Here is a 21,233-nt window from a genome sequence, read left to right as displayed (position 1 = left end):
GCTCGTTGCTCGATTATTTGCTGTTGGCATTTTCCCGCTCCCTCGGCCCCCCTCGACGGCGGGTACATTTCTTTTCCCCGAGAAAGCGGTTTCTGCCGTTCCAATTGGAGCGCACGTGATGGCGCCACCGCCGATGAGGAGGGACGCGTGGGCCGTGCGTCCGTGAAATTGACAGACGCAACAAAAAACCCGAAACCGGAAACAATTTTCCACAAAAAAGGCGCGAGCCACATTCCACATTCTTCGCGATACAATAGGGCATGGGACCGTTTTGCACCCGCGACGTGGGTTTCCCGGGGCGGGTTTCCTATTGTTTGTTTTTCCCTCTTTTTCGGTCCACTTCCGGTGTGTGGGTGTGTGTGGTGCCGGTTTGAATAATAATTTACCACCTTACCTTCGCACATTTTGCCCGTAAATCCTGGCCGGCAGGCACAGTAGAAGGACTCCTCCGTCGTCCAGCAGGTGCCTCCATTAGCGCACGGGTTCACGTTGCACAGCTGTTGAGGATATGGCGAACAAAAAGGAAACTGTGTGTTAAGGGTCATCGAATACTGCTCGGTCGGGCGGCTGCCCCTGTAGGTCCGGTGCAGATTATGTCGGGTGCTTTTCTCTCTCTCTCTCTCTCTCTCCGGGCCGGGTTTTTTTCCCTGGCTCACCAGGTCCCGCTTCTTGGGGCCGCCATTTTTAATGGCCTGACAAAGGGTTTAGATCATCCGGTTTGCATTTTCTATGGGGTCCCACTCCAATTCCGTTATATCATCCACCACCCCGGCTTGCCCGGGCCCGGCCTGTTGACCTGATTCCGTGCCCGTTCCGAAAAGGTCCCTTTTTCCCATTCGCCATTCCGGTTCCTTTTCAATCGAGTGCCGGCCGTAGGCCGAGAAATCGAGATGGACAACCTTTGGCAGGCTTCGGCCTAGAACCCGGCAGGGAGCGGCATCGGCAGCCATCGATGGTTTTGCATGGTTAGTTCCGGTTCCTGTTACGGCCCTTCCGTATGCTGTAATATGTCTCTTTAGATTTAACGCACCAATTGGTGCGTACCGAATGTCCGTCGTTAGCCGAGAGTGTAGGTGTATTTGTTTTTTTCTCCTTTTGCTCCACTTCTTGCGAGTGAGCTTCCGGCATTCTCTCCATCTGTTCAACCAAGCCACAGACCCCAGGCATGATGAAGGGTTGATAGGGGAGATTGTATAAAGGCAAACAGTATTGAACGTCGTTGAAGTGTATTTGCTGCAGCACTTCGCGCTTGGGTTTGATTAAGGAAAATACTCTCCATAAGAAATGTTTATAAAAGGTTGATGAAGTTAGATTTTCATGTTTGAAGTTTCGTCCAAAACATTGTTGAATATTTATAAAATGTGAATTTATTTTATTTACACAGGAAAAAACAACAAGAGAACAAAGCGCCCAAGAGATGATATGGTGTGTGATACTGCATAGTTTTAGGCGTATTTATGGCAACACATCAAAGCTGTGTTTGAAGTGCGCCCAGATGCCTGGAATCCGTGTGCGAGTACGCCTAGATGTATGCTATCCGAATCAACTGGTTGCCTTTTTCTTTTATTGGGCCCTCAAACAAGGAGAAAAACGTACATAAAATGGATCACTGATTGATTGGCACAAATTCGAAAAAATACTGTTTGTTTATCAGATTTAGGGGGATTCGATGCTTTTTCCAATGAAAAAAGTTGTACACTACATTGCAGTGCAAAAAAAAAAATCCCGCGCATTTTTTAGTTCCGCATCACAAAACGTCCTAAAAACAATTCCGTACTCCACGGAAACTCGCGTGAAGGACACACAGAGAGCTTGGAGAGAGTTTCATAATTTGTCACCATCGAACCCATAAAACCGGTTTGTTCGACCGATAAGACCGGTTCGAATGGCGTGGATTACTTCTATGAACATATCGCGCAGCAGTGCGCAACACTACTCCATAAGCTCCGCTGGCGTCGTGCGCTGGGCTCGGTGGGAAAAACCAACAAGCTGGAAAATCATCACTACCAGCCGCACGGACGAACGGAGCGGAGCGGAGGGATAATATTTTCCATCCCCCAATGGATCGTAAAAGGCTTAAAAGGAAGCGGCGGAGATTAATTGGTTTGGTGCTCGATAGCAAACAATGTGTCAAGCCAACTGAAAAAGCTGATTTCAATTCCTCTGGTACAAATTGTACAACCGATGGCGATGGCTTAACCACCTGGGCTCTTTCGAGAACATGGAATGTTCCAAACCGCACACCGCACACGAGGCGGACGTAACTTTTCATCATCGTCAGGTTTTTGGAACAGTTTTTCGGTACACTTTTGAACGAGTTTTCATTTTTAACCTTCCCACTCGGGGCAACTCGGAGCTGTAATGAGTGCTGCGCTTTGATCGCGATCGGTAAATGTTATTTTAACGTAAAGCTAACGACGTTTGAAGCCAGTTTATTCCATTCGAAACAGAGGAAAGCAACCGACGAGGGCACTAAACGATATCGTGTTATCGGTTGCAGTGTTAGGTAACCGAGTGCGGCCACGCCAGTGACCCGAACAGGATGAGGGAGGATTGATGCTTTCGCGTACCTGCTGTTGTCGAGTCCCGGCTTACGGCCTCAAATTCGTGGAACGTCGAGCCAAAGTGATTTATGGCTTCGCATATTAAAAGCCTTTTATAGACATCGATCTATAACGCTCGATTGGGCGACTCTCGAAAGATTATCACTCTTTCTGTCACCGGGATGATGGAATGAATTTAATTTCATTTCAAGTTTGCTGCGGCCACTTTATGATTTGTGTCACTGCAAATATGTATCGTTATCGTACATGAGCAGGATGATGATATGAGAAAATCCCCTTAACACCTCACAAATCTCAACTTCAAAGTTTCATTTATCATTAGAGCGTCATTTATCTGTTCAAAAAAGGTACTGCTATAAAAGAAACGGAGTATTCTTTATTATTCTACAACTTTTCTTACTAAACTTTACATAGTCGATCCGATCATCGGGGTATTTCTCTGGGGACGCAGCAATGGAAGAACATTTTGAAGAATCTGCGAATCCGGTCGCCGGTAGAGGAGGTCCCAAAGGAAACGGACCGATTTTGTGATATAATCTTATAATTTGTTTTAAAAACAGTCAACACAGTCAGCGAATGGGAAAGCATCCTGGCCATCAATTTCGTTGCCAACCACCGTCACGAACCCCGGTGCGGCGCGTCTCAGCGTGTCAAGCTACGCGTTGTTTTTCATTCTGAGCGATGACGCCACGATGGCCCTCCCAAAGATGGAGAGTTATTTCCTTCCATTTGTTTCTCGATTCCGCCGTATTTATGTCGTTCGCTCTCCAGCCCCGTCACCGTTCACGGCATGTAGACTCTGGGCGAACGGCATTTCGTAATTCGCCTTTGTTTTTCACTCTTTAATCCGGCCCCGGAAGCACGGACGGCACGACGGCGAAGAACCCGGCCAAGCGATGACGGTGTCGGTGGATGCTGCCGCTCGGCTCGCATACCGAATATGAATGTTGTATATCTGATTTAGCCGACGCCCCAACCCGAACCGGTGAGGTTGTTTATCGTACGACAGCTCGGGAGCCATCGCCGGGCCGGGGAAAGTCAGCGCCGACATCCGACGGCACTTTCGAGGCGAAGGCGAAGCCAAATCAATACAGATTAAATTCCCCACTGGGGGTCCGCTCTGTTGGGGATCGGTGCAAAATATCGCATCACTTCCAGCCCAGCATCGGCGGCCGCTGCCAAGGAGCAGCGCCAGTCGTATTATTATATGTTTATGTATACACGAGCGCAACAGCACTGTGGAGGCTGTGTTCGATTGGCTCGTGTGTGTTGGTGTGCCGAGGGAAACGAAATCCCTTGACAAGGGTATATTATATTTTTCCGTGCCCACTTTCCGTGCGCAGTGTTCCGCAAAATACTCCAGCGAGTATCGAACCGAGCGGCGGCGACAGTCCCGAGGTCCCGGGTCCTGGGAGATGGAGATGAAATAAAGTCTCCAAGTGTCTCGGTATGCAAATGATGCAGCCTAAAGCGCCACCTAACGGAGCAGGAAACCAAGCCACGGGCACGTTGTCACCTTGGCAGTGAATGAAATGGTGCTCTGCGACGGCCACGCAGCGCAACATTCTCGATTGCAGTTCGAGAGGCTTAACGGCAAACTTACGATGGCTTCTTTTGTGACTCGCCGACCAAACACGGTACCATTTGTTCTGAGAAAATCTTGGCACGAAAGGCAACTTCAACGTCCCAGTTCCAGTTCCTACTCTTTTTTTGTTACAGACAAAATAATTGTCGTGAATGAAATTCTTTCGATTCAATGGAAAGTGTTTTAGAGTTACGCCAAAAAGTATGCAATTTCAGCACTCAGCACGGTATCGTTTCGAGGACCCAATTTCTACCGCTGTTGGGATTTATTAGAAAGACTGAAGTGAGAAGACGTTTTCGTTTCTACATTAACACAGAATTCGTTTCGCTGTGTAGGCTACAGCCAGCGTTGGGCTCGGTCGATGAGAAAAGAAAAATCTAATCCTTAATTCTCGGTTTAGAGACTGTGCACTCAGTTTGAGCTGCGAGTGGCGCTGGTTAATCTAAATCCTTCGAGAGCCTACCAGCACCTACACGAGGCATGGCCCAACGGTCCGCCATGAAATATGCACAAGCACACGGCGTAATTTTCTTGCGAGAAGCGAAAACACGTAAAAAAATGATGCCACGTGCCACGCAGCCACAAGAGAGGCACAGCAAAGCGAAAACCACCACCTCGGTGACACGCCTATATCTCCGGCGACTGCTAATGGCTGTTTTCCTTTTTCACGAATTGATAGCACCCTGCCAGCGTAATCCGGTTGCCGTGGGCGAGCACGAGAATGTGTCAGCTTTCACGTCATATTTCCCAACAACTGCCTGGTGCCCTTATTAGCTCGACCGCTATCCGATTTCGCACTCGGTATTAAGTCAAAATTAACACCAACCGAGGACGAATTTCCATCCCCCGAGGGGAGCGAAAAACCTATTCTTTCGCCTCGATCAACTGATTGAAATTCTAACCGTGTCCGTTGGTTTGCTCATCCCTTCTCGCAGACAATGGTCAATGGACGGGCAGGTGGTGGTTTCGGATGGGTGGCCTCTCTGCCACCGGGAAAAGCCACATTATTCCGTTCCATCATGGGCGTCCCGAGCGAGAGTGGGTGAAAAAAGTAGTTTGACTTTCTTTCGCTGGAGCAAACTTTCCCAGAAACCCATTCCCGGTGTCCTAGCGGAGGAGGAAAATTCTTCGCCCCGAAAGCAGACATAAAAAAAAACACGAAAGAGGGGCCAAAAGACCAAAAGCAGTGTTGTTTTATGCACTAAAAACGATTGTGGCAGGTTCTTAGGGACTAGGGTTCTGGGAGATACCTACCTTAAAAGCGCTCCCGACGCCGGGCCACAGGATCCTTTTTGCGAGCTACGCAGGAAAACCCGGGAAACGCGTGGAAACTCTTTTCACCAAAGGCCAACAAAAGGAAGCGATATATCTCGACGGTCTCCGGGTCCGAAAAACACCACACCACCATCCCCACCGGATGGGCTCACTTGGAGGACGAAAAGTTTAACCGACGCGCGCGCGGAACGCGGGGCAGGGACGGCGTTCCGCGAACCGGCGGAACAATCATTCGAACGCTGATCCTTCCCCGGCACCGGCACGGAAAAAGGATGCCGGAGGCCACCGGCCGCCCGTAGGTTGACGAATGGAGAAGTCCAAACAATCGAACCGTGGACCCGAAAGGACACGGGCCCTTGGAAAGTGTTGCAAAAAACGAGAAGGGAAAGCCCTGCGGTGGGTAGCCAAAGCGAAAAATAGTCGAATAACGAAAATAAGTGATTCCCATTTCCCGGTCCCCGGGTAAGCTGATTTATGTTTTAATCCTTTTCTTCCGTCTCCACGCCCTCGGTTAACTCACTCAGAGAGAGAGAGAGAGAGAGAGAGAGAGCGAGAGAGAGGTAGAAAGAGAGCGTGAGAGATAAGGAGAGCGATAGCGCAGCTTGGTCAAAATAAAAACGTACAACAAACTTCGCAAAAGCAGGAAACCCGGAACCCGGAATGGAAAATGGGACCCACTTCCGAGTGACTGCCGCGATCGGATAAGTCATCCGCACTCATTCACTCAAATTTGATTTGTACCACTGGCCGGTTGACGGCCGGTTGGGCCACGCTTCGACGCACACCGAGCTGGGTAGCAGTCCGCCGGGCAATTCAGCGTGCCAGCTGGCACCGAACGCGTCCACCTCGGTGGTAAATACGTTTCGCGCCACGGATGATACTTTGGTTGGGTGTGAAAAAAACGAAACGAACGAAATTTGTGGCCACTTCCCGTTTGGCCTGAGTGGGTCTGAGGCAGCTGAGCGTAATAGCCGGTGCACGCGTGTGTACTTGCACCGTGCACCCCGGGAAACTAAATAACGTCAGAAAATGCGCCGGATACGTTCGAAGCGCTTCAAGGGGATTAAATTACCGAGCAAAGTCATTATAGTTCCAATGGAGGCGCCTGGTGCCGCTTAACGATGCGATGGAGGCGCACGGTCGCCCGTGGCTTCACTAGGCGAGGCGGGTGGAATCATGAATTTTAATTAGTTTTTAGCAGCGATTCCCGTACGAAGATATAGGAGGATAATTATCCCGCCTCGCGTAACGGGCACATCCCGAAAACATCGAGCGGCGATCGGGGACGGCTCGAAAAATATCGCTCCAGAGCATCCCAATGCCATTGGCAGGATGCTGGGGACGCCGCCGTCGGGACGATGTAAGCGCCGTAAGTGCTGTGCGCACCCAGGGAAATCCCGTAATGGCGGATAACACGCCACATAAATCAAGCTTAACGACAAGATAATAGAGTGTAGAAGGAAATTTGATGAAATGGCGAACGGAAAAGTGTGCACGATGGTGGCGGCCTCTTCTGAAGCGCGGAATTCGAGCGAAAGTCTTTCAAGAGCGCGCGAGAGAGAGAACGTAGCAAACTTGCACGGTGGTCGCTGCTCGTGTAGCGTCCAAAGTTGTTTCATGATTGCATGGATGGGTGGTGCATCGGGAGCAACGAACGCAAACAGCTGCGAAGAATTTCGCGGCCAGTGGCGCAGCCCAACTATAGCTTTTAAATTACTGCCACTACAACGTAGTTTCTACGGGATTCCACGCACGTCTATGTACACCACTGAAGAAGCTGGACGAAAGTGTTTCGTTACTCGACTGGTAACACTACACCGAGAGCGCTGCAGAGTAACGCTACAACGCGCAAAATTGTTCCCTCAGGGTAAGTCTTCAGAGTATGCGGTGTTTCGCTCAAAATGTCCTTCAAAACTTGTGGAAAGCGATGGACACTTTGCTCCCCAATTCAACACCGAAGCCACTAAACATTTGGTTCCATATTAGTTTAGAATATTGAGTAGAAATTACATTGGGACTGGTTACCATAATTGGTTACCACACTTTATGGTCGTCGGGAAAACTCAAAATCGGGCACAAATTATTGCCTACATCTAGGCGCTCTATCGACTCGTTTCCATAACGTCGTAAACGTTACACTTATTTTGTATCAGTGTCAAAGTTGGCAAGGAAACAAGTTTGCAGATTATTAATGAAACTAGATCAAAGAGGTGGCTTCTGCAAACGTTCGCCATATTTCTATGATCGAAGTTCCAAGAAAGAGATTTCCCGTAAAATGTTTGCCTCCGGAAGATATGCTATCATCAGCCGTCGGCGTGCACGTGTTCCGCACATCCGGCCCATGGGTACCTACCGTTCTCGGTACTTGATTGCAATCCGGTCCATTCCGGCCCCCAGGACACTCGCAGGTGAAGTCATCCCCGTGGTCGATGCACCGATGCCCATCCGGGCAGGGATCGTTGGCGCAGAAGTCGACCTGCAAATAATGAGCACATCATTAGTGTTGTAAATCGAGCACCCCCGTTAGCCTCTTTTGACGGCGGCCGTTGAGTGCCGAAGGCGGCACCGATCGACATCCGCGGTTCGGGGGGGAACAATTAAAAGCTTCTGCACAATTAACTCGGCGCAGTGCGTAGTCGATCCCGCAGCTCTGATCGATTTTGTTCGAACCCCTTCGAGGCCCTTCGATGGCATCGCATCGAGTGCGATGGCATTGCCGTGATCCGGCAAAACTTACCTTAATGTGACACCGCTTGCCGGTGTAGCCCCGGGTGCACTTGCACGAGAAGCCTCCGATGTTGTCGATGCACTGGCCCCCGTTGATGCATGGGTTCGATTCGCACTCGTTGTACTCGAAGTTGCACAGCTCACCGGAGAATCCTAGCGGTGGGAGCGAGCGAGAAGTGAATCACATTAATGCGCCATGGCGATGCATAATTTGTGCGGTTTCTGGAAATACACAACGGAGCTATGGGACCACCGAACCGGGTCCGGTGGTTTCTTCGAGTACGCCAACCGACGGTGCACAATGCACGGTGCATATTGTTGCCCGCCAGGGCACGGCGCTTAGAACTGTTTAACGACTCGACGATTCATAATTAACGATGTCTGCCGGGGGGTGGGCTTTTCATTCGCTGAAATCAAGGACCTTCTGGAAGTCTGGATGGCATTTCGGACCGAATTGCAGCGGCAGTGGAACGTAAACGGCAAGCAAATTGTTAAAATGCTAGGGCAGCTCAATAGTTTCCTCGGAAAAAACCTCAGACTGTCGATCGTAGAATTGAGGGGATTATTTTAATGGTTGCTTAATGGCGTACTGTTTGGTTAATTCTGTGGACCTTTCGTCTGCTAAGGGTCTCAGGCAAAAGTTTATGTTGAATAACGAAAAGTGGATACATTCAAATATATTCCGTAAATAAAATTACTTTTCGAGTCACCTACGGCTGGCTGTTGCGACTGGTGCCGTTGTTTTGTGCGTTCCAGCTCCAGCTTCAATGTGAGTTTGCATTGTGAATTGTTTTAAGCATTCCCAAATACTGCATCGCTATTCGGCTTCGGATCGCGGTGCACGTACACCGGATCGTCGGGCCCATTACTTCGAACCGGATCAACGGTTGTTAGCTCGACATATTTATTCATTTGCATCCCTCTGCAACGCGACCGATCGAGATTTTCGAGCACCGGAGCCAGAGAGCCAGAAAGCATAATTCCACGCCAATAACATCAATTTATTTTCCATCACATTGCAAATTGAATTATTTTCCTCGCTCTCGGCGGCGTGTGGCGTCAAGTGCGCCTCCGCTGGCAGGAAAACTATCGATCGTCGCCGGCAGAGCACTTTCCTCGACGTTCCACCGACCGGTTTGGCCACCGTTCCGGGCCACATAAAGGCCGCATTGCAATTCCGGAAGGCATAAGGAAGCCGAAAAAGAGAAGACCGAAAATTGTGTTTCCCCTTCACGAAAATCTTAAATGCGGTTAGCGCTTGTCCTGTTGGCAAGCGAATTGCTTTTTATGCTGTTGCTGTTGGCCGGGACGGGGCACTTTGCATTTCGATTTTCGGGCCCGGCCGACACGAGATTTCGCCGCGATCGAACGAATCGTGTCCTATACGCGATCGGTTGCATACTTGCAGGCGCAGAAGGCGCAATTGCACCCGGAATGCTTACCTGGCTGGCAGAAGCACCGGAATCCGTCCTCCTGGTCGACGCAGATGCCGTGCACGCACGGTGACGACTCGCACTCGTTCAGATTGTGCTGACAGAGGGGTCCGGTGTAGCCGGAGGTGCAATCGCATCTGCGAGCGGGAAACGCGGATAGGGGAAGAAAAAAATTAAGTCGTGCAGGTATGCTAACTAGGTTCTTGCTGGCCAAACACTCCGGAGCAGCACAACGGAACACCTACCTGAAGTGAGTCGAATTGCCGACACAGGTACCACCGTTCAGACACTGCGAAGGATTGCACGGATCCGACTCGAACTGACAGTTTTTGCCGGTGTAGCCTGTGGAGCCAACGGCACAGTGGAAAAAAATGTTAAAATCGAACAGAGAAAACATTAAAGCAACAGAGAGAGATGGTGCCACGTACGGCACAAAGGGAGACCGTAAACATTCTACCCCGTGGAAGCCCGTGTAAAATCAAACACCAAACAACGGGCTGACCGCCGTAAACACACACTGGGCCACCATACATCAAAGAGTGGCCGAGGCCGAGTTCAACAAAACCGCGAAGCCGGCCACGGACCCGCGGACCGTCCGTGCGTGGGCTGGTCGTAAAATATTCAAATTGTACCCCAACACATAAAATGCCAACCACCACGGCGCACGGCAACATGATGAACGAGTCGTGAAGTCGCCTGGTCCGCCGTGAGCCGAGCAGATCATACAGTTCGATATTTTATCGATACGGAGCGGCGGACTCGCGGCGCGATCGCTGTTCCGGAAATAGAGACGAATTGGGGCTGCGCATGGAAGCCAGCAAAGGTACGATAATAAAATGGAAAAAACTTAAACCAAAACACACAGAGAGAAAAAGATAAAGGCCGCCGGCGGCCAAACACACCGATGCAAATGAAGCGCGCTCGGAACGACATAAATTTTTATGTGCCTCTGATTTTCGCCCGGCCGTTCAGCGACCGGAAAAGTGCACGCCACCGGCCACCGACCGACCCACCCGGCGGGTAACAAATTTCAAGCCCCGTGCCCCGAGAACAGCCCAAAGGACCCAAAGTGAACGATTTCCATTGCTGCCTTGGCGTCGGAGCGCGCGAAGGATTTGTTGGCTCTATTTGCAAAACAGCGGCGCAATAAAGCGGTGCCAGGATTAGGCATTAACTTCGTTTTACTTTTATTTATTCATGCACTTTCGGCCCTTTCTTTTCGGTGGGGGGAGCCAGTTCTCGATCGCTGCGATTGTTTGGTAGGGTAAGGTTTTATCATTCGAAATGTTTTATTTTTGTGGTTCCCACGGCTTCAGCGGCCTTTTCCGCTTTGCTGTTGGTGGCCCAAATCGGTGCCCCGGGCTGATTGTGGCAATTTGTGTGATTTTTCGTGCGTATGCGTGCTCCATAATTGAAGGATTTCAATATTACGGCCAGCAGCGCGCCGAGCCGTTGAACGTTTTTCGGATGGCTGCCCACCAACAATCGGTGCAGTCATTTCGTGTCGTCCGACTCGACACGGGAAAGGTGCGCCGTTATGTGAGTGCGAGGTTGCAGCATAATTTTAATAAGGATGAGGTCCGCTCAAAAGCATCAAGGCACTTTAATTCAAAGAGCAATTAAGTTTAGTTGAATTAATTGAAGGAGAGAGCCATTCAATTGAATCGATCAAGTTATTAGATTGGTCCACAGAGAAAGTTTAAGTGAGCTTAAATTGACTTAAAACATATTCAATAAGATGAACGTTCTCGGCCATTTATATCATTTAGGCAGTGCACAGTTAGCGACAAAGCTCCCGAGTGTACAGCTTGGTTGAAGGTTACTCTTTCTTCAGCTTAGCCATTTTTCTGATTTCGGAAAAACCATACCTCAAATAAAATTACCAACATAAAAAATTCTAAATAATTTTCATAATGGAAATCTAGAACTTAAATCGAACTTTTAGTTTATGCAAAATTAAGATCCGAACTTATAGCTGGCATTAATAAAATAAAGCATCTTAGGCAGTGTTGCTGTCATGAACGCCACACTGCGAAATTACTTTGCATATCGGTCACAGATTTGTCGTCGAACATTGCCACAATGCGACAGTACTTTTGGGACCACCCAATGGCACGGCTTGCGAAGCGGAAAATTATTCCAAGAATCCCGGACGGCACGAAAAACGTACGGCAACGGAATTGCTCATTTGCAACCGGCTGCAACCATTTTGCCATTTAACCACAGACGCATACACACAGCGACGCGCGAGTCCTCGGCCGGGTTCAAAATGGTTCCGCTTCACGCGCGTGAAAAGTGTGACGATTGTGACGCAACGTGCACTTACCGTACGGGCAGAGACACTGATAAGCGTTGCCCTCGTGTCCCTGGGATAGATCGACGCAGATTCCGTTGTTGGTGCAGGGCGACGGGCTGCAGGCATCAATCTCCTCGCAGTGTGTCCCGGCGAACCCGCTGCAGCACTGACACTCGTACCCTTCCTGTCGGCGGTGCGCGGGAGCGAGACGCAAAATGGAGTAAAAAAGGTAGAGAAATCAATTGAATATATGGTGATGGTGCTGGTGGTAGTTTGTTGCCAAGATGGCTCCGGTCTGACTGGCACTCGGGCGAGGTGACAGAGTTCGGCGAAGGCCACGCGTCCCCGGCATGCTGACTGCGCTGCTCATCTGCATCGTCCTTTTCAGCAGCATTATCATCATCATTACCATGACAAATGCGGCTACATCAGAGGGCCGCACCGGCCGCAAACGGCATCGGCGTCTCGCTTAATGCTATGTCAGCGCCGGGCGACGGAGCCTCCAACAATGACACCATTAATGAGGTCGCCATTTCGGTCCACCGGTCCGTGCGGTCGGTCTGTGGGTCGCCATCGTCGCTTCCGGTGCTGGACGCCGTACGCCGGAACATAATAAACGCTGATGAGCAGGCTGACCCGGCCTTTGATTCTGTTTCGGTTCGGTTCCGTGTGCACTTTTGATTGTTTTTTCGTCCGTAATTCGTTTTTCTCTATTTCTATTGTTCGGCGATCGGGACCTTTTGGGTTCGACAAATGCCATTTTTTTTTGTTTTGGAACGAGTTTTGGGACCGCTCCCGGTGCCACTTACCATGGAGTTGTTCGAATAGCACACACCCTTTCCGGAGCAGTCAGCATTTTCGCCACAATTATCCGACTTGACGGTCACCTTCAACCGGACGCACTGCTGGCCCCACTGCTCCGAGACGACTGTGTGGCAGGGATGGGTGAAATTTTTGAGAAAAATTAGTGTGGAAAATCATTTTTAATGGTCGGCACCGATCGCCCGGTTCCGATCGAGCGAATCGAAATCGAAGCGCAATACGGCGAGACGATAAGTGGTGCCTTTTTTCCGGTTTCAATTGCAGGGTCCTTGTTTTGAGCGCTTAAAGCGTTGCTATTTTGTGTAGTGGAACGTTTCATAGTGCAGCGTTTGGTGATATTTTATTGTTTCGGGGGCCAGCGCTCCAAAAAGACTTTGACAGGCTCCTTTGGGCATCGTAATAAAGTGGTTATGGTTCAATGAACTGTTTTTAATGTGACGCACGTACATGTTTAACTTTCATGGTGCATGGTACGGTGTGACGAAATGTACAACAAATCCATAAATCGATCTGTGACAGGAAAAACTTTTAATGTCTTCTAGTTGTTGTGACTACCGAAAAGGTCTTGAAAAACACTTTTTGCGTTGCCATTCTACCATAAAGAGTTAATCGAACGTTGAATGGAATATTGTATGGTTAAATGACAAGATTTCAAAAATTAACCGTAAAAAGGATTGCATACCTTTAGGCGTATTTTAATACATGAACATCCGCGTTAATTTTCGATAACATTTTTCACACAATTTGGGAAAAGTAAAATGGAAATGGACAATCTGGAAGCTTATTCGTAATGGATTTGTTAATGTCATGTAACGCCGATATGTCACAAAATTTTCCATTTTAATTAATAACGCAAGTCTTTATAAAGTCCTCTTTTTCTGTTGCTTCGCAAAAGGCCAAACTGGAGTAACATTTCAATATCTGATACTATTTACTGATACAGCACACGACATCTTTCGGCCAAATAAAATCTGTTTGCCGCCTAAACATTCTGTACACCATACACGCCAATAATTAGCCTAAAGTCGCACCAATGGGTCGTTAATGTGCGGCTCAACGACACGCCCTACGCACGGATCACAACTTTTATCAGTTAAGCATGTAAACGCAGCCATCGACCGCCGTCGGTGTGGCGGCTGGCGACTTGCTCCACATTCCGATCAGCCGCGGAGAGCTAACGATATTCATTCGCGTCACGTAAAGCTACCTTTAACGCTCGGGGTCGAGGGACAAAACTGGTGCCGGTAGCCCGATAAACCTACCATCGGTGTCGGCGTGTGCCCCGGGGAAAGGACCCCATTCCCACAGCGGTTGACGGTGGGTGCCCTGCCCGGCGACTAACTTTTGGCCCAACTAAGCGATTTCGGTCGGTTCGGATCGAAATATCTCGGTGTCGGCAGGCCCCTTAGGCCGCCGGGAAACTTTCCGACCTCTCGGTGCCCAACCGGGGACTCGGGGACGGCCAGGGAGTGAGAGAGAGAGAGAGTGTGTGCGAAAGGACCTAGCGTCCTGTTAAACGCGCCCCATTACGCGGAAGGTCTCACGCGTCGACTCACCGGAGGGCGCCAGCAAACGGCACGCACAGGGGGAGAGCGGAAAAGGATCAAGCGAAAGATCTTACTTACCAATTAGCAGATTAATTCCCTCCGTCAGATCCTTGTCGTAAAGGGTGACCAGCTTCTTGCCGTCGGCCACGAGCGGCGTGATGTCGAGCAGGACGCCCTCGGTGATGTCGCAGTTCTCGTGGCCGAGCCGCGTAACTTGATAAACGGCGGCGGTCGTGTGATGGGCGCTGATTTTAATTAAAAACGTACACAAAAAATAGCACACCGTAAGTCAGAGAGAGAGAGAGCGAGAGAGATGGCAACAGTAGCGAGCGGAAACGGATACCAGGTCCGGCGTGAAAGCCTCGGACCTCGGAGAAAGAAATGATGATTTATTTCACCAGCGCCAGCCAGGAAAATGGAAAATGGCCGAAGCGAGCGAACCCGTGCCCGCGCTGGGTGGGGCACCTCCCGGCCCGGCGGGGAGGGATGTGAAAATGAGCGTAACCACTTGCAATAAATGGCGCCTCGGGCCGTCTCGACCGTTTGCGTGGTTTGACCCTCAACTCGTTCGCCGTTTCAGAATTATGAGAAAAACGGGCTGGGGGGTGGGAGCGGGCATACCCGGAGGGGGACGAAAAACTTCCTGTGCGAGTTTTCCTCTCTCTCGCGCGAAAAATCAAGGATTCTTGGAACGAGCATTACCACCCGGTGCCCCCCGCGGCCATCGCGCCAGCACCACATTCATCACGTCCGGTTGGCTGTGAAAAGTGATTACTGCGACCACCGGCGTCCTGGCGGCGAGGCGAGCGGCGAGCGGCGAGCGGACTCACCTACACACGCACCGCAGCAACAATCTTATCTCCCGGGCCTCAAGCCGGGCTTGGGAAGGAAACATGATTGCGTGGGCACAATTTAAGGCTCGCCGGGGTCTCGAGGCTGATCCTCCGCAAGGGCCCTGATCCGGGGCCGGAGCCGCGCGTGCCTTTTCCGGTTCCGGTTTCCGCTACGCTACGCGAGAGTTAATAATGTAATCAAAATAATGTGCAGAGTAAGTGGAACTGTCAGCCACCGGGATCGGCCGGCGGCTCCATTTTCGCTAAAACCAGATGACAAACCGGCGGATGATTGGGATTGTGGGACTCTTTACGATGGACAGCAGCGGGCACGCAACGGTGGACCGTGCTGGTCATAAAGCGCGCTCGTCGGCCGGAGCGCGAATACTTTGGGCACACTAATTTGGGTCTAATAAATATGCAAACGATATGCTGCATAGGTGTTCCATTACGCCGGCAAGCCAATTAAAAAAAGGTGCATTAATATTTAAAATGGTGCGAAATTGGTTTGCCACAGATCCAGGATTCAGAGTTAAAGGCTCTCCCAACCGAGCATGATGGCAAAATTCGGGTTTCTGAGTATTGGGACTGATGTGAGTTTTAATGTTAGATAGAATCTAAATCACCACCATTGTAAGGACCGCCCGAAAATAATAACAATTTACCAGTTTTAACCATTAACCATTTACTAAGCACCTTTCAAGCAAATGAAGTACAGGGTGTTTCATTAACGACACATTTTTTTTCATTTGGTTGTAAAACAGATTCGGCTGAATATTTTTTGATTCTTGAACTTCTACTTGAAAGGTTAATTAATGGCATTTTTTATGTAAAACAATTTTGGTAAAATGTTCATCACGATTGGCTTGGCAGTATCTCATTCGATTGACTTATTTTTGTGCAAATTTTCGATTGTATTTGGTCCTATTTAGGCATTAGCAACTTGAATTTGGGCCTTGAGGTTGTCAATAGTTGCTAGTTTGTTCGCATAACATAAATATCGGTTGTGGCTGTCTCTGTATGGCACATAGCGCCATCCTGTTGAAACCAAACGCAGTCCAAGTTTTCCAGCTTCAATTTCGCCGAAGAACCAAATAGCCGAAATTCGCACCAAACAGTCACTCGTTGTAAATGCATTGGCTTCTCTTGCACGTTGTGTGGGTTTTCCGAACCACAATACTGCTTATTAATATAGCCACAGAAATGAAAATGTGCTTCAATAAAATGTGCTTTTGACGAATAATTTGGTGACCTACCACTTTGGAAATAAATTATTCATATTTTCGAATTTTCTGCAACCAAAATTGTATTTTATACGCAAATGTCATGAATGAACCTTTCAAACAAATGTTCAACCATTGAAAAATATTCAGCCGTTTTTTTTATATCTAAATGAAATTTTTTTTCCTTAATGAAACACCCTGTAGTATTAGTCAACATTTGCGACCAGTAAGCTGAATCTGTTAATCGGGCTGAGCCTTCCTTTTGCAAACTATTATTTAACAACAGTTGTCAAAAAGTCCTCCCAATGGTAAAAAATGAAATCTTTTTGATAGAAACTTTATACATTCTAACCGTAGAGATTACTCATCACTACAGCATGTTCTCAAAGCACTACCATATGGTAGCTTCCTGAGCAACAATTTAAATAGATATTCCTAACGCCCTCTGCTTCGTTGCATAAATTTGTAATTGCTTTAAGTCGCCAACTTCATGAGCTACATTGAAATTAATATTCTCCCGTGGGACACCCGATGCGTTGCGGTGCACTCCTTTTCTCCCCCTTCAGGGAATGCTGCTCGGTGAACCAGCCTGGAATAAGAATAACTTACCCTTCGGAGGATTTGTTGTAGTTGGACGGGATCAAATGGTGGTCGTCAATTTCCACTATGAGTACGTCACCGGACTGGATGTCGGCGGTGCCTTCCCACGAGATCGTGGTCGGTGTGCAGCTCGAACCGGCAGAACAATCTTCGGGCGTCTGTGGAGCAAAGAATGGAGAAACCCTGTTTAGTCGCCACGTCCTTCGCCACATCCCTCCCCCGGGCCGAGTCCTTAGACGGGGCATTTGCGTATCAACCGCTAGCTGGCTGGCCCGCTAGCTAGCTGGGAGTAGCGTTTCTGCTTTCCGCTTGTCGAGCAGGCAAGCAATTTATCTGTGGAAATTTATCAAACTTGTGCCCCGGGCCCCGACGGATCGCAAACGGCTTCGTGGAAATAATACCGGAAGTGTAGCGCTTCGTTGGAAAACTCCCCGCTTCGAGCCGGTCGGTCCACAAAGGCCACCGTGCCGGAATATGGAAACAAATTGTACCGCATTAGTATGTGGAGTCCCGTTTTGCAGGATACGGCTGTCTGCGCCCGTCAAGCATCCCTGGCAATCTTGGTAAGTGCTAGCAGAAGGCTGCTTGCCTCCAGAGAACAGTGCAATCGTTTGGATTCATAAAGAACAACACGTTCAAGCGAAACTTGTTCGAACCTCGGCATATGGGTAACCTGGAACTAAACATACTTTAGCAACTATTCGCAAAACACCCGGAAACTTTGCAATGAAACCGCATTCTTATTTGATAACGAAACCTCAGATCAAATCCGGTTTCCTGGAAAAGGTTTTGTAAATGGAACTAAATTTAGAAACAATGTAATTTGTAAATACGTCAGGCTCCTCATCCAGCAGCCGTAAGCCATTAAGCCGTTGACGTTGCGGTTCGTAGGATGTACCGTAAAAGGTTGTTGTTCTTGTAAAATTTTAGCCGCCCTTTAAATATTTGAATGTAGAATTGGTAGTTGAATTGTGGTTAAGGTGAAACCATTATCCTAAAAGTATCTGTACCATTTAACTCGAACTCGGCAAAGCTCCGATCCGATTATTGTAAGCATTTTAGACAAAAAAACGCCTGGAGAAGCAACGCACCGAAAGCAGATCGTTGGCCACGGATTTATTCGGCCAAATTTTTGGCATTTGCCAGGAATGCGACTTGGGTATTATTCGAAAATCAAACATAAAATACTGCTGCCCTGCGTTGGCCCGGCACTCCGCCCGAATACGCCCGAAGGTATGCAACAAGAAATGCCAACAAACTGCCACCGCTTATCCGTTATGATCTCCCGTTACATTTCGCGCGGTCGTTTGCCGGCGAAATTTGGGGCGATAAATTTTCATCGGACCAAAATCCATTGTTGCTGCCCGCCGCAGACAACGGGTTATTGCGGGATCCCAAATTGTGGGAATCATCACGAATCACAGAGGCTCGGCTCGGTTTTGGGGCCATTGAAAGCCATCGCCCGCGCTGGTACTGGGACCCGGTTCCGCGCCGTCGACACTGCACCTGAATGGCCGAGGCGTAGTAAACAAGGAAATAACCATTTGTTTCGATCGTCCGCATTTGTGCGCCATCGCGGCACAATCTATGACTGCCATCCTGGGTAACGGCAAACCCCGTGTCCTGACAACTCCGGCGGCGGCCAAATAGTCTAAATTCCTTTATCCTTTCTCAAGCTCTGTCACATCACTTTTGAGGCTCCCGAAAGAATCCACGCTCCACCGGAGCAGCAACCGGATGCCGCTGTCTTTCTGCCGGCTTTTGTATTTTATCAATTGTGCTCTGTGCCCGTGTCTGCGAGTGTGTGCATAGCAATGAGAGTCTCGCTGCGGACTTTCTTCCGAGAAGGAACCGGATCGCTCACACCATTAAGCCATCATCCGCGGGCGGCTCGCCCGGAAGGGGATGAGAAATTATGGTACGGGTAGCTCGGATAAAAGGGATCCGCGTCGTGTTGTTGTGCGGTTGGAGCCGAAAGGACTGCGAAAAAGGGTACCACTCAAAGTGCACGCGCCACAAACGTTACGATCACGTACCCGGGATGGACCTTTTCGTAGCTATCCATCAGAGCGCTCCGTCCATCCTGTCTGACAGCTTAATGGACACACGCTGGACGATCCTGCGGCGAAGCGCACGGGGGTCCCACGTGTGGCTCTCGGGCGGATGAAGTGATTGTAGTTATGACAGATTTTTTGTTATGTTCTATTGCTCACCCAAGTTGCTCATAAAAGCTACGGCGCGAGGCATAAAAAACAGCATCGATGCCGACAGCGGCGATGTACGTTTGGGTGCAACGACATTAGCCGTATCGGCTGCGTGATAAATAACGGTTCTGCGGACGGCGGACTGTAGCGCGGAAATGGTCCCCCGAGTGGCGGAGGAGCTCATGCATATGCGATATCATTAAGGGAGCGTGTCGATTTGTGGGCGGCTCATAATTCTTACCGCCTGCATATCATCCGGCGCCGGGAAGCGGGATTTGGAAAGCGATAAATTAACAGTGCAGATTTGCATACAAATTGAAATATTATCACTCGATGCACATGCCCCGGATGGGCGGATTGGGGTGCAGGGAGCGCAACCATTGCTCGGTACCATCGACACCCTCCCATTACGGTACACGTGTTGACCGAGCGCGACCGCTTCCGGTATGGGACGCAAGCAGCGCAAGAGAGAACGAGAGAGCCGATTGCATATGTTGCAGCAGCATAATCAAAGCCTTCGAAGCGAACCATACGGTGGTAAATCGAACCCATAAATCCAAGAGCCCGTCCCCATTGAACGGCTGTCATTAAGTCAATGATGATGAATGGACTTCCATTCGCCGTTGGCCCGATGAGGGTGAGCGGGAATTTTTCCTGCTTCCGGTTCTGTCTCGGCGAGAAATCTGCGAGAAATGCCAATCAAAGCCACCACCGCCGCTGCCACTCCGGAGAATGCCATAATTACCAACATCAAGCACTCTCGACGAATGATTGCAGATAGAAGTATAAAACACTACGACAAGACCCAACTTCCGGTGGCAGTCGGTGGATAGAGAACCGGAGACCTGCAAGATCGAGGCAAGGGCCCTGCACTTCGCTACACTAGATCAAACGCACTTGGCCCGGGATTGCGCCAGTGAAAGAAAGCACAAATCCAACCGACCTACTCAACCCTACTCTCACTGCGCACTGTGGCCAAGTTTCTGGCGGAAAGAACCCGAGATCACCAGCGTCATCAGTACGGTGGAAGATGGAACTCCAAACTTATGCTCTCACTTTAATTTATTCCAGCAACGGCAGCAAACCAGCGATCAGCGAGTAGAATTGAAAAAGTTGGCCGACGACGACGGCGAGTTGGCACTAGCCGACCGGATACTACACGCCCGAGTCCTTCGCCATTTTGTTTTCGAGGCAAGACTCCGTCGTCTACGGCGCCTGGCCCTTCGTTGCGAAAGATAGTGTGCCACCCCGGAGTTCGATCGAACGACCGTCACCTTCTTTTTAAAGTTTTGTCGCTCAAAAGTTTCACCGAAAGCGGTGGCCATCGCGGAGATCGTTATTCAAATTTTATTATACTTCGGTGCATGCTTCTTTCTCCCGCCGGGGGCTGGGTAGTGCTTCAGTTATTTACAGAACGTGCATCAATTAGTCCGCATCTAGTCTTGGGTATCTCGGGCGGCGCAGCAGTGCTTACGTAATAGGTTTCGGTTTTTTTTTTTCGCGTCCGCGAAGGTTGGTCCTAGCCAAGTGTAGTTATGCAACAGTTGCGCAGCGAGTGGGTCATGGTGCGTAATGAAGCAAATTGCTAAAAAGCTTGTCCAGGTAAATAATACTGCCATTATGTCGGGTCGTAACAAATGGATAAAATACGGAAATGTCGTTCGCAATAGATCTTGGCGTAAGTGCGGCGCAGCATCGGAAACATTTCAGGTTGGAGCAGGCATTGGTGGGAAATAAGATGCGCGGTGGGTTGGGAATAGAGTGGTCCACCATAAATTGGTGTCGTTTGGCTCAGGTGCCCAGATCTAAGCTATGCTATGAGTAAATGTGTAGATTACAAAAGAAAAGATCAAACACCCAAACATAGAAGTTATTGTCCTTCTATCGGAAGAATCTTTTGCATCAGAACCTTTGTTGATGGGATGAACCAAATAGCATAAGGAAATTACTGTAAAGGTCATGGTGATGGTTAAATTTAACTTAGAATTCTGAACACTTCCGAAGCGTGGATAGTTAAATTATTACTTGATATCAAAATGATCATTATTTCGTGCTGCTCAGGATTTGCCCCTCAAAATGCTGATTCGATGAAGCCCGCATTCTGGTTTTTAAGGTTTATGCGTT

At 49.2% G+C, this 21,233-nt stretch overlaps 1 protein-coding gene across 1 annotated transcript in view; it reads right to left on the bottom strand.

The window, feature by feature from the left end:
• LOC131207884 (uncharacterized) overlaps positions 1–21,233 on the bottom strand; it is a 33,210-nt gene that overhangs the window by 2,746 nt on the left and 9,231 nt on the right. The window contains exons 3-11 of the mRNA XM_058200517.1: positions 16,915–17,063; positions 14,328–14,494; positions 12,690–12,808; positions 11,911–12,064; positions 9,830–9,926; positions 9,594–9,721; positions 8,162–8,304; positions 7,778–7,900; positions 395–497 (exon numbers count right to left, since the gene is read on the bottom strand). Coding sequence (XP_058056500.1) covers positions 395–497; positions 7,778–7,900; positions 8,162–8,304; positions 9,594–9,721; positions 9,830–9,926; positions 11,911–12,064; positions 12,690–12,808; positions 14,328–14,494; positions 16,915–17,063 — 1,183 coding nt within the window. The remainder of the gene's footprint in view (positions 1–394; positions 498–7,777; positions 7,901–8,161; positions 8,305–9,593; positions 9,722–9,829; positions 9,927–11,910; positions 12,065–12,689; positions 12,809–14,327; positions 14,495–16,914; positions 17,064–21,233) is intronic.

Source organism: Anopheles bellator, chromosome 2 (assembly GCF_943735745.2).
Source record: "Anopheles bellator chromosome 2, idAnoBellAS_SP24_06.2, whole genome shotgun sequence".
NCBI lineage: Eukaryota > Metazoa > Arthropoda > Insecta > Diptera > Culicidae > Anopheles > Anopheles bellator.
Note: the sequence above shows the minus strand (reverse complement) of the source record. Positions and strands in the feature narration are given on the sequence as shown.